The 14,418-nt window shown below is 39.6% G+C and overlaps 1 protein-coding gene across 1 annotated transcript; it reads left to right on the forward strand.

Moving 5' to 3' along the window:
* The first annotated feature begins 2,401 nt into the window (after positions 1-2,401).
* Positions 2,402-11,617, forward strand: dnaja2a (DnaJ heat shock protein family (Hsp40) member A2a). The gene is made up of 9 exons (XM_079339037.1): positions 2,402-2,556; positions 3,630-3,689; positions 5,025-5,254; positions 5,366-5,446; positions 5,566-5,699; positions 5,798-5,994; positions 8,279-8,423; positions 8,877-9,004; positions 10,472-11,617. Exons 1-9 carry the CDS (start codon positions 2,479-2,481, stop codon positions 10,658-10,660), a joined length of 1,242 nt encoding a protein of 413 aa, XP_079195163.1. The 5' UTR covers positions 2,402-2,478; the 3' UTR covers positions 10,661-11,617.
* The last annotated feature ends 2,801 nt before the right edge of the window (positions 11,618-14,418 follow it).

Consider the following 14,418-nt stretch of genomic DNA (forward strand, 5'->3'; position numbering starts at 1 on the left):
TGTCTTTAGCATTTCCTGTTTTACTTTGTAGTTATTGTCCCTCTGTGTTCTTCTCTTACTTCCTTCCTTTGGCTGGTTTTCCCCCATGTTGATTGCCCACTGTTTGGACTTGGGTCCTTTTGTTTGTTTCTAACTTACTATCTCATCGCAGCTACCGAGACCTGCCACAGCATCTCTGGTAGCTAACAAACTAAAACTTGCTCAATAAAAGTCAGTAATTAATTAGTTTATATGCTGTTGCAGTATTTCCATTTGTCACCTGTTTTGAGTGACCAGGGAACAACAAACCGAAAACTACAAAAAGTATTATAACGATTAAAGTAATTATGGTTCAACAGCTATCAGAGATTCTGTGGCAGATCTTGATAGCTATAGAATCACGGTTGAGACTTATATTGTTTATGCTTCTCATGTTGTATTAATCAATCCCATGTACAGGTTTTATTGCATACCTCAGGTGGAAGAACTTGTTCTGTATCAGGACTACCACAAATATAAGAGAGTAATCTTCCTGTACTTCATGTGCCATCCTAATGTGTTTTAATTTTTCAGATTTAAGAGATTTCACTTCCTTCATAATTTCTTTTTTTTTTTTAAATAAAAAAAATCAAAGATACAAGGTGGGGGTCCTTGTCACAGCCAGATGCTGTTTTCACCCACAGCTTTTTCCAGTTACCTGCAGCTGCTATCTCCACCTGCCTATCGAGGCAGATATCGGATACCTGTTCCTCTTTAAGAAGTGTTTTCCTGCCATCTGCTGCCTCTGCCTCCATCTGCACATGTGGGCAGGTTGCTGCAGCAGCCTCCACAAACACATTGTGGTAAAAAGCTGTTGTCTGTTCTATTCTCACAAGGCTTTTTCTGAAAGCTGTGGCCTCCGCACCTAATATGTGATAATCGTGCTGAATACTGAACCTCTTGCACACACCTTCACATTGTCACAGTTGCTGCTTCACTCTGCAGCTTCATCAACCAACCTGCATCTGCAAGTGACACTTGCAGATAGCAGAAAGCTACAGCACAAGCTTCCAGAAGCTGCAATTTTCTGGCACTGACAAATGAGTTGCTCAAGGTGGAGGTTGGCCTCCACATACAGTACAGCCTCATCCAGCTACCCAAAGCTACCTGCATATTCAGATTGTGGTAGAAAACTTCTACCTTTAATTCACATGACCTGAAGCAGTCATTCTTTTGCCAGTACCATCTTAAAGTGAATGTTTTAGGACTGCAGGAAAGATCTCTGGTCTCTCTGATGCTTAATAATAACGTCTATCTATCACTGCTCACTCAAGCTACTTTGGTGGATCTTTAATCCAAGGACTAATGTACTATTTTGGAGATTTTTAAACTTGCATTATTTTCCTTGACGGAGGGTATAATTGATTAAAAAAAATCAGAAACATTAAACTACGCTGTTCATCAGTCTAAGCCATTAAGTCAATAAATCAGGTAGCTATTGTTTAGAATTACCTATTAAAGTTTTTTTTTGAAAAATTCAGATAGGGGCTGCAAAGCGTGGAGGTTCCTGGTTGGAATCCCCGTCAGACCTCTCTGTTTACAGTTTGCATTGTACTCCATGTACATACATGAGTTTCCTCTGCGACTTACAGTCCAAAGACACGCTCTTTAGGTTCATTGCCGTAATTGCCCATAGGTGTGAATGTGAGTGTGTCTGGTTGTCTGTCTGTATTATATCAGCCCTGTGGCTGACAGGCAAACAGTCCAGGGTGTAACTCCACCTCTCGCCCCAATGACAGCTGGGATCAGCTCCAGTCCGCCCACAATCCCCAACGGCAGAAGCGATATAAATAATGGATGGATGGATTTAAAATCAGTAAAGGCTAAAATGCATGCATCTGTGAACTAAATATTCCCCATAATGTATCATTTAAAGGTTTATGTTTGGTTGATTTTATTAAATTAATTACAAAAACATTTTTTTACTATTATTTGGTGGAACTTTAATTAAACATTTTTCATGTGCTTTTACAGGCAACGAGATTCAAAGGAAATCCATTGTCTGAGAGATTTTCACGAAGTTTTTTTTTTATTAAATGGCTCGCAATTTGTTCTTTAAGCTATTTCAGTTGTGATGTAACATTAATAGATGGAAAGATGTTTATATATATAGTTTGTTTTTAACCCTGCTTGTAAGGTGTCCTTGGGTTTGTATATACATATATATGTATATGTGCATGTATATATATATATATATATATATATATATATATATATATATATATACATACATACATACATACACACACACACACATATATATATTTACACATGTATAAATAAACGATGTTTGAATTAAATGTGTTTCTGATTACCTAAAAGTAGATTAGTGGTCATGCCGCGGACCTGCAGCCAGGGGGCAGCAGCAGGTGAAGCGCGTGTAACTTCCCGGAAAGTGACGCACGAGGCAGTGAAAACGTCTCTTTGTCCCGCAGCTGAAGAAACATCCACAGCAGCACCATGGCCACTGTGGTCGACACCAAACTATACGACATTCTCGGAGTAGCTCCATCCGCCACCGAAAATGAGCTGAAGAAGGTGATTACTCAGGGTGGGGGGGAGACTGAACAATAGACGAAATAGCAGCATCGTTGTGCGTCGAGCTGTAACATCTAGAAACATCTACGATCAGGAAATGCGTTGCTAGGCACCGTTAGCAACTATTAGCTGCTAGTCAGGCCACCTGGCTAGCAAGCTAACCGGCCTGGATGTTCACGTGACGATGCGGCTGTAACGTTTAATGAGTAACCTCACTGGTTGTGTAATATCAGATTTATTTCATTTTTAAACTACAGACGGTGTGTGTATTTGTAAGAAACCTGAAACGAAGTGGACAGATCGTTAAAATAAGCGACTTTGACCTCACGTTAGCTTTAGCTCAGGTGTTTGTCATGTACGGCAGGTTAGCTAACTGTGCCCGGCGAAGGTTGATGAAAGATGTAGTTTGTGTTTCCATCAGACTGACACTGTCGATAACAATATATGTATATGTGTTTAAATCACAATAAGAAGACTTAAACGATGATTACGTCTGACACTTGTCAGTCCAGCGGGTTGTTACGTCAACATCTGAACTTTGATCAAATTAAAGGGTCGTATTTTATCAACATCTCTGCAGAGGGCCTCGGTGACTATTTCACGTCCACATTAGTCTGTGGGAAGACGAATGAAGAACATAAAGTTCGACGTATATCCAAGCCTAGCATTAGCTAACAGTAGCTAACCTGCGTGTCATATTAACACCTTTGATCGTACAAAGTTTAGTTCTGATGTTTATTACAGACTTGATTTGTCTACCTCCAGGTTATTTGTAATCTGTATGTATTGTCTTGAAAGCTGTCAAACATGTAAAACTGGAACTATCTGGTCCATTGCGGTTTATTGTCGTCACTCTAAGTGACTTTAAAACTTTAAAACAGCTCATTAATATCATAAGATCTGGATACAGGAAGTGATGTTACTGACTGTACCGCCTGGTTTCGTCAGGGAGTCACGTGTGATTGCATAAACTGTATTCATCTGTTTTCCACCGGTGTATTAGTCAGGCTGATGTCATAAATAAAACGCCTTAAATGAGTTTGATATAAATAGTGTGTTTTGTCTAACTCCAGGCCTATCGTAAACTGGCTAAAGAATACCACCCTGACAAGAACCCAAATGCTGGTGACAAGGTAAGGACTGATCTGTGCCACTGACATGATTCATCCTTGGTGTGTTTTCACAGTTACTTAATTTAAATGGCAAACAAGAAAAACTCCTTCCGGTCATTTGTTGGTAAAAGTTAATTATGTGAGCATTGTGGATGTTCAGCTATAGAGGCTGTCTTTTTGGATTCTTCTGTCCATTTCAATATCTATAAAATAAATCTAACGCTCAGCAGGAATATGAAATGACAAGTATTTATTGAACTTTAAACATGATTTTAAATTCAACAGAGATCTGTTCAGAGGCTCCTTTTGGTTTTGACAGTGTCAGAAATGCTAGTTGCCAAAGCATCCACATACAGAATGATGTAATGTCAACATATATTTTTTCATATATATAAGTTTTGTTTTCACAATATTAAATGCCAAACATTAAATTGTATGTGTTGAGTATGTTTGTCCTTTTTTTCGTTGTCTCTTGAGATTGTCATGTTGACGCTTTTAGCTCCGCCCTGTTTATAGTTTCCTCAGTTTAAAGGCTTGTTAGGCTCAGTCCATTTCTAATGAAGTCTTTTTATTAGTTTCCTATTACTAAACCTTTTTGAACATGTACATGAATAACCTGAGCCTCTCTACAGTATAACACCATCAGATCTCCCCCATCTCTTTTAACATAATCGTTAGCTTTATGGAGCATGGAGTACATTGTTTGCGTTGGTATACAGCAACCTCTGAGGATTTACCCCAGAGAAGAATTAGTGATGGAAAATAATTATTTAGTTGAATTGATGAAGGATGTGACTCAGTGTATTCTCTTAAGTATTTGAAAAATGAAGCCACAGTTCTGATTGATTTTAATGACGTTGATTGAGCTTTGCACTCATTCTTTGATTGTAGTCTTTGGATTTGTTCTGAACTGCTTGACTCAGATATGTGAAGTGTTTACTGTAACTTAGAATTTTAATAACAAATTGACTAATGTGGAGTAGCTGTTCAGGTTTTTTGCCGATATTTAAAAATGGACTTCAAACACCAAATTCCATATGATGATTTTACAAATTAACTTACCACGATGTCATATAAATCTTGAACCTTTGAGGTGGTGATATTGGGTGTTGGCATACCGCACTCAGGATTTGTTATGAAATCACCGTCACGTTAGTATTTTGCGGCCTTAAAGCCTGCTTTGGCCAGGAATGTGGTCTGCTTTTGTTCTCTGGAGCTGAGGTGAAAGGTTAATAGAAATGGTAGCAGGTCCTGAGATGCTCTTGCTTCTGTTTAATGTTTGAGCTGTGGTGGATTGTGGTTAAACAGAAGAAGTTACATTCTGATACTTGTTGTTTTTATTCTTTCAAATCATAGTTCAAAGAAATCAGTTTTGCCTATGAGGTGCTGACCAACCCTGAAAAGAAGGAACTTTACGACCGGTATGGAGAACAGGGATTGCGGGAAGGAGGTGGTGGTGGGCCAGGCATGGACGATATCTTCTCCCACATCTTTGGCAGTGGACTTTTTGGATTCATGGGAGGCCAGGGGAACCGCTCCAGGAATGGAGGTCGACGGAGGGGAGAGGACATGGTCCATCCACTCAAGTAAGTCAAATCTAGTACTGTGACGAAAGGGCGACTTTATTTAAACGTTTGTGATGTCTAATGTTAAAAAGTTCGTCAGCAACAGTAACTTAACATCTCACCTTTTTACAGAGTGTCATTGGAGGACCTTTACAATGGGAAAACAACTAAACTTCAACTTAGCAAGAATGTACTGTGTAGCACTTGTAATGGGTAAGTTTTTCAACTTTAAATGATGTAGTGCACATTTATTTTTGTAGTGTTAATATTTGCTTCACCTGTTAGTTTGTCTTAACCTCTAACAATAAATCCACCACTGTATGTGTTTACAGGCAAGGAGGAAAGACGGGCGCTGTTCAAAAATGCACAACATGTAGAGGGCGTGGTATGCGCATCATGATCAGACAGCTGGCTCCAGGCATGGTCCAACAGATGCAGTCTGTGTGCACTGATTGTAATGGAGAAGGTAAGGTGACCGAACCATGATCAAGCATATCCTCTCCATTTATTACCGTAGCTTGGTCTGTGCAGACACCTCACATTGCATACTTTTACCCTCTCCAGGAGAAGTAATAAGTGAGAAAGACCGCTGTAAAAAATGTGAGGGCAAGAAAGTGATTAAGGAGGTCAAGATCCTGGAGGTACACGTGGACAAAGGCATGAAGCACGGCCAGAAAATTACCTTTGGAGGGGAGGCTGACCAGGCACCTGGCGTCGAGCCGGGGGATATAGTTCTTGTCCTGCAGGAAAAGGATAATGAGGTATGTCTCCCAGTGACATTCTTACAGACCATCTGTTTCCCCAATGTAATCTGTGTCATAGTTGGAAGACTTTTTTTGTTGTTGCTTCGGGCAGGGTTCCCAAACTTTTCAGCGCACGACCCCTAAAACACCAGTGCTAGCAACTGGGTCCCTGGAGGTGGTTAGAACATTTAATGTTGAGCACAGCTGGGCACACTACGAGGCCTATCCAAATAATGGCTTCAGAACAGAAAGGAACACAACAGCCCAAACAGAAACGTTAGAAGCAGAACACATGAACTCTTGAACTATGTTGTTATTTTCACACACATTGATAAATGTGTTTTAAGAAGAAATCTTGCGACTCCTATTTGTGGAACCACTGGTTAAGGGTTAATGTTGCTTATGTCACATGTTTTTTTTATCAGTCCACATCTAGGTTGCCCTTTATCTAGGTTCTCAAACTTCTCGCAACTTTTTGGCAGAAAAGCAGCGAAGCTTTTCAAATGCAGAATAATCCCCATCACCCTCAAGTCGTTCTGACGGCTGCTACATTTCAAATCACTAACATTACAGCCTGTTCTCAGTTCTCTTTGACAGCTGTCTGGTGTTCTCGTTCTTTAGTTGTCCTTGTTTGATGTATTGCTGGTAACTGAAACTCTCCTGTTGTAAAAGGAATCTAAAACACCATGCCTTTAGGTTCCTACCTTCCTCTCTTTGAGCTCCACCAGCTGATGTCTGGTGTAGTTAAGAAGTGGAGTGCATGTGTGAAAGGTGCTTTGAGGGGCTTCTGTAACAGCTTTTGATAGTTAAATAAGAGCTTTGTCAACATGAGTCTGGTCCAGCTGGTTCTGCTTCAGACCTCTCCACTGTTTGAGTGCTGAGGACCAGATTGTCTTGACAGTGCTGTTTCCACGGATTTAAGTGGACTAATTTAAGACATGGACTCACCGGAGTGAGTAAATGCATACCATGTTTAAAATGAACATGCTTACCAGTAGGGCTGAAATGATTCCTCAAACCAATCGAGTGACTCCATTTCTAAAAGCTGTGAGTTTTGTTTAAATTCAGCGTACTATACAGCGTAGTGTTGAAAGGCAGGTAATACTTGATATATTAGGTTTTATATTTGGTCTACTAATGTCCTCTTGTATCTCTGTCCTGATCAACATCTTTGGTTGCTTGTACACAGAGCAGGCTTTAATGTTTTACACAAACAGGCGCATCTCTCTGATGGATTTCTCTCTGACTCGGTGCAGAGACAGCTTTTATTATCCCATTGAATTTAATGTTTAGTTTGACACGTTTGTAAAGCATGTACGCGCTAATTTTTTAAATAATATTACGATTATTATTCTGTTTAAGAAAGACCTTTTTGTGAGCTCTATGAGGTATTGTTTTTTGTTTTTGGAGCAGGCTTTTAATAAATATGTGAGCAATCAGAGTGTACTGCAACTGTCTTCTGCTTTTTCTATGTTTGTTTCTCGGATTTATCCGTGTCCATGACGTTTTTAAAGCTATGAAACCAGACAATTACTCTCTGCAGAGGTGGTGTCAGTCACTCTGGATAAGATCGATGAGCAAAAGATTGCAGTGCTTGAGAAGTTTGTTGACTTTAACCTTTTTAAAGCTGAGTCCCTGTCCTTTGACTATGTCCCGTTAACTGTCCTCTGTCCTCAGGATGCTTACAAACAAAAATGACATCATAAGAACGCTCTCTTTGTGGATCAAATAGGCCCTATTATGGCTTCATATTTGAAGATGTTGTTGGCTAATGATCGTCACGACGCTACGGTGGGAAGCTTGTGTAAATGTCCAGCGAGCTGCCTCAACCTTTCTTCGTTGGTGTTCTTCAGCAGTGAGCGTTGCCTGCTACAAACCCGGTTGTCTCTGACAATGCAAAGTTATTTTGAGCAAACTGGAACAGCAGGCTGAGCTGGAGCAAAGCCCCCGGCTCTTTCCCCCTGCAGCTTTTTCTCATTTATGACAGAGGATGTTGTTGTGGATGATGGAAGCAAAATTGGTGAACAGAGACTCAGATGTATATGGTACAGATATGATTGACAAGCTGTTTGGATGTTACTGACACACCACTCCTATTATTATAACATGAAATCTGTAAGTCAGCTGGAGAATATAAAGTTTATCGTGAGCCGTGTCGTCACACATCACTCAGACATCAAAGACAAAGAAAGTCCCTCATGTGAATACATGTATGCATCATCTCTGGTTTAAACCTTCTTACAGTGAACATTCTTTTCTTTTTTTTCTTTTTTTTAACCCACCTTTCTTGCTCCATTTTCAGACTTTCAGGCGAGAAGGCAACGACCTGTTTATGAACCATAAGATTGGGCTGGTGGAGGCGCTGTGCGGCTTCCAGTTTATGGTCAAACACTTAGACGGACGGCAGCTTGTTGTGAAGTATCCTCCTGGCAAAGTCATTGAACCAGGTTAATATTACTGACATTTATTCTCCTTTTTAATTTAATTTTTACATGAAATTTACATCAATGTGGTTTGATTATTAAGCTCATGTGTGACTTTGTCTGCTGCTCATTTTTACCACATTGATGGGTGGCCCTGTTATTGTGTGAAAAGCAGATGCGTAATGGCACTGGGCACAACTTCTATGGGGTTGCAAGTAAACTGATATCACAGTGGGTGTCCTGCTGAGAGCTGAACACTTACAAGGACACACACAGTATTTAAAAGATGACTGCACAGTGGAGTCGTCAAATTTTCAGCGAGAGCTGTGCAAAGACCGAAAAAAGAGAAAAGTCCAACCTTCAAAGGCTTTTTTGTGTCCCTTTACAGCCTGTATCAACAGGCCCACGCAGCATTAGAAGTTGGGCAGCAGACAGTGTAAAGTCGAGTGTGTTTTTTACATGCTTTGTCTCTCCCAGGCTCCGTCAGGGTGGTGCGAGGAGAGGGCATGCCGCAGTACCGAAACCCCTTTGAGAAGGGGGATCTGTATATCAAGTTTGATGTCCAGTTCCCCGACAACAACTGGATCAGCCCTGAGAAGCTCGTGGTAAGACATGTCTCCCCTTTATTTATTTATCATGTAGTTAAACTTTGCACTTTAAGGTGAATTTACAAACATTCAGAACAGTTAACAATGAAATAGTTTGTGTCCAAAGAATAGTTTGGTAATAATAGTCAAAAACACAAGATGAGTGCCGTCCTTGCAAATAGCCTCATGACGTGTCTGAATATTAAAGAGGACACGATTGCCCAAAAATATCTTTATTATGTTATATAGCTTCACTGGGTCGACCCATTTCAATAGACAAACAGCATGGACAGTAATGTTCACTCTGAGATTGTTTGTCCATCAGATCGGCTTCATCAGCCTGACCTGATTGGTTCTTATTTATATGGGTCCTGTGGTTGTTAAAACTGAATTAAATGCAGACCTCGGTGAAAGAGTAAATGGACTGCACTAGGAGGTCTCTTTTCAGAAAGGTGCATCTGTGGGTTAATTTTTTTTTTACAGTATTCTACACTATTTTTTTTGTACTAATTTGGGATTCAAATTATTAAAAAAAAAAAAAAAAAAAACACCTTTGAAAACCATTTAACACCAATCCCTTAATAGTGTATTGGAGGTTTTTTTTAATTGGGTAACAATATAACATAGTTTGGAGAATGAGATTGCTTGGGCTATTAGCATCTTAATCTATTGCAGTAATTCTGCTCAGGGAATAGAGCTATTCTGGTCTTAAATGGGTTACTTATTGAGCTCTTACATTCACACAGTAACACTTGTTAGGCTCTCTAAAGAGGTTGTACTCAAAGTTTGGTTCTTTGGTTCCCAGACTGATCAATCTGTCTTTCAGTGCTAAAAACTATATATTAGATGCAATAATTTAAAAATACATAGTTTTAAGCAACCTGTCCGTTTTAAGCTGCAGTGTTTGGTCTGGGGGACTTTGAACAACACCTCTGCCTAATACTGTCACAACTCCCACCAGAATGCAAAACAAACTGCACTTGTGCTATGGCAACATCCGCTCTGAGCACAAAGTCATCCGATTGCTGCCCGGATACAGATCAAAACTGAAGACAAGTAAAATCTTTATAGAAACCATCTGAGTGTGGAAGAAAGAAGCAGCTGAAACACTCGCAGGTTGTTTAAACTGACTGACAGGGTTTTGATTTTCTAGACTGTGCCGCTGATCCCAACATGTTGACAGGTGTAATTGCATCTTATATTTGATTCAGTCAGGACTCTGTCACTCGCACCAAACAGATAATCATCCACCCTAACAATAGAAAATGGGTTATAAGTTACAACAGACACGAAAATCTGCCTGGTCCAGAAAGAGTGAATTAGAGAGAGTTTGGAGGGACTGATAGGCTGGCTAAACTCAAGCCCTCATTACTGATGAAGAACTTGTGACTTTATGCAAGCTGTGTTTCTTCTTTGAGCCTCGTCAAATGAGAATTTCTGTCACTGTTGGGACAAAGTCATCTATCATTGTGATGAAACTTGCAGGAGCTGGAGGACATGCTGCCCTCAAGATCCGAGCCGCCCATCATCACTGGAGACACAGAGGAGGTGGACCTGCAGGATTATGATGTCAGTCAGAGCTCAACGTCGGGTGGCCGCAGGGAGGCCTACAATGACAGCTCCGATGAAGAGGGCGGACACCACGGGCCAGGGGTGCAGTGCGCCCACCAGTAGTCCCACGCTGTCCCATAAACACACACGGGGCCCACGTTGTACTTGGGGAGAAAATGTATGAGTTGCAGAGTAAACAAGGAAGTAGGTGAGACTGAAAAGGCTCTGAAGTTCTTCAGACACAAATCAAATGAACATATTGAATCACATACGTATAAATATATATAAATAAAATGAATATTAACTTATGTGCTGTGATTGTTTTGATCTGTGTCTGACAAACTGGCACTGGGGCAGCCTGCGACTTAGCACACTGCTCCTGGAACAGATTTAGACACTTTAAACTTCAGGTAGAAGTCATATTATTTAAGATATAGAGAGAGCGTGGTTGCCCCAGTGAAAGCTGTGCTGTGTAGGAATGTGATCTGGTGTTCAAGGTGAAACCTTCGCCTCTTACTCCTGATACCCCAGCAGAAGCCCATCTCCCTCCATCATGGGAACTCCAGATCAATCAAAGAGAGGGATATTTCTTGTTTGCTGAGTGTGTGACTTGCATTTTGTTTTCATAGTATTTACAAGAATTAATTTAAAAACTAACTGATGTGTATACACAGACAAAGCAGCTGAGTAATGTGACGTGCAGATCCTCGGACATGTGTATTCATGGATTCATCCACTCGGCGTCATTTGTAGGATTTGCTTTGACTTTTTACAGCTTTATTTTCTTTGTAGGTTTTTACTTCCCCCCCCTCTTTTTGTGTTTTAATTCAGATTGAACATTCATTATTGTGTTTATCATTGACTTGGTTGTTGGTGAGCTTCCTCAGCTGCTGTATTCAAAAGCTCTGTGATTTTTAAAAAAAAGAAAACGTGAAATGACAAACGTATATCCTGTATCTGTGCTGAGACAATGTGCATGTAAAATGCTTTGGCTCCCTGCACTTACCAAATGTCGAGAGAAGCAGCACACTTCTTTAAAAAAATGTCCATCAAGTTGTTGAATAAATTGTTGAAATTTCATGAACTGTCTGTGGGGTCTGGTTTTGTCCTTGTTCTCGTAAATAAACGGCAATAAAAAAAAATACTCTTTAGCCCCTTTTCAACCGCAGGAACTTTACCCCAGAACTCTGGACTTTTGGCGTTTCCACCTGATCTACCAGGGTAGAAATGTAGTTCTGGGTTAAAGGTTTTCCCTGAAACCCTGCTAAGGGTTATGTACGTTCTGACGGTGCAGAACTGAATGGCTCTGATTGGTCAGTCACAGCAGGGCGTTGTGTTTGAAAGACTCATTGTTTTCACCCTACCTTTATTCGTATTAAAGTTTAACATAAAATGGTAGGAAACATGTTATTATACACTAAGTATGACTTTAAGAACAAATGAACGAAAAGGTTTTAAATGGATTTAAAACCTGTATTGTGTCTCAACTATTAGTGACTTTCTTTATTCTACATTTAAAAAAGATACTATCATACTAATTTTGGTGACTGAAAATCTTTTTCAGAAATACAATTTCAAAATCCCTTAAAGGTAATTCTACCTGGATGGTCATTGTAGATCCCTCACTGTCCTGAAAGGATTCTGAATAAATGCAAAGATGTGCTGTGGTGGTTTGTGTTCGTCAGGTATTATGAGAGGCTCATAAACAAAACGTAATTATAGTTTGAGTCTGGGTTTGGCATTACATTTATATATTAAGGCAAAGACAGCTTTCCCCACCTTTTTTTTTAGTTCCTTGAAGTCAAGCAGAGGATTAGGTTTACAGCACCCAATTGAAATCTCATTTATTTAACTTGACTAAATAGTATGGAAAGCCATTTTCTTGAACTGGGTAATCTGCATTTACTTTTCAGAGGGAACAAATTACACTTTAGAGTTGTAGTAAATCGACTCACGGAGACGTGTACTAAGAGATAAAGATAAAGAATAAAAATGTCTTAATAATCTCTCTCTCTAATTAAGCGTGTATGATTAAATCCATTGCGCTTTAAGTGACTTTATTTGATCACATAAGAACACCGTATCTTTTCTGTTTGCATTGTGCATTATGTGTATTTGCTTCTGCATTAGGAAACCAAGTCGTCATCCTGAATACGTTTATGAAGGCCTCCGTCGGTGCATGCTCTCATCGGCGCCGTGGCTTAGTTGGTTAAAGCGCCTGTCTAGTAAACAGGAGATCCTGGGTTCGAATCCCAGCGGTGCCTTTTCCGCCCCTTAAAACTAATTGGTTGTTCAGCCTGAATTTATTCCACTGTGAAGGTCCCAACACCCTTTCTCTTCTTTTCTCTAACTCTGAAATAAAATATTCTCTAACATTTGCAGTACATATGAATGCACGTTTTATTATCTGTCAGAGGGTGTGCAGTTCACTTATCAGACCACACGGGGGAGGCAGAGACACCGTGTAGGCTACTGCTCACACAGTCCTTCAGACTACAATGGAGGGATCGGGTAGGGAGAATCGTGAAGCAACCCTGTCGTGATTATTGTCAACAAGGTAACGAGGTTTAAACGTGTATCGTAAACCTCAAGACGATGTGTGCGGTTTCAACCAAACTGTTTGTAAAAAAAATCAGAGTAGAGGAAGGAGTAAGGCCCTTAAACAAAAAAAACATGGTCCACTTTGTCCTGCTGGAAAAGTCAAGCTGGACGCAGAAATAAGCGGAGGTTTCCCTTTCAAAATAACATCTGGAAAACACAATGTCTTTACATAGACTGACACCCCCATCACACCCTGCACCGATGATTTATTATCCAGTGCTACAGAGACGACAATGTGTCAGCCCCATGCTTATTCTTTTATTTTAGCCTGCATATGCATTTTGCATATTGATAGTCACCTTACTGAGCACTGGTCGCTTTAATGATAATCACCCTAATCATGTCTGGTTTCATCCTACTGTATTGTTATGCTACATCTGTAATGGTTGACATGATCACCCAAACTAGGTCAAGTTTCACTCTATTGTCTTTGACACTTAATGCTAATCTTAAACTTAATCTATCTATCTATCTATCTATCTATCTATCTATCTATCTATCTATCTATCTATCTATCTATCTATCTATCTATCTATCTATCTATCTATCTATCTATCTATCCTGTCACCTTCAAAGTTTCCCTTCAGTGTAATAGAAGTTAGTATAGGTCAGTAGGCCTGTTGTGCATAAGCAGATAACATTACATAACAATAGCATTTTGGAAAAGGACAAGAGAAGAGACTGCTGAATCTAACATGAATCAAGGTAATTTAAAGGTTGTTTGAGCTAGCCGATATAAATGAGATACTTCAGGTCGATATTATATTAATAATAATATTGGTATTGTGCAGACTGCGACATTGATTTGTGTTGAATTCATGTAGTTACATTCAAATGTATAAAAAGGCTCTAAAGTTAAACAACGACGATACACCATATTTACAAATAAAAGATGTGTATGCCACAAGGTAATTATATAAATGAAGTTATTATAATGATTATTATTGCTTTGTTTCTGACACTCTGACAGGTATGAAGTGACAGTCCAAATATTCCTAAAACATCATATTAATACAAACCAGAACGTCCATGTGTCCGTTATGAAAGTGTTAAACGTTGTTGAGTACAAGCAGCTGTCTGTAGTGCAAGGATACAAAAGACACACTGGATTCTGTCACTCACGTCATATTACTAATAGATGCTTATTTTGATATACATTGCTTACTTTTAGTACTCTGTCACTTTCTCTCATAACTGGTCACTGTAACCTCTTTGTATGTTTCAATTTCCTGTATAGCTTTTAATGTATAGTTAATATTTTAATTGGTTTATAGTTTACT

The sequence above is a fragment of the Symphodus melops genome (assembly GCF_947650265.1).
Source record: "Symphodus melops genome assembly, chromosome: 3".
Lineage (NCBI taxonomy): Eukaryota > Metazoa > Chordata > Actinopteri > Labriformes > Labridae > Symphodus > Symphodus melops.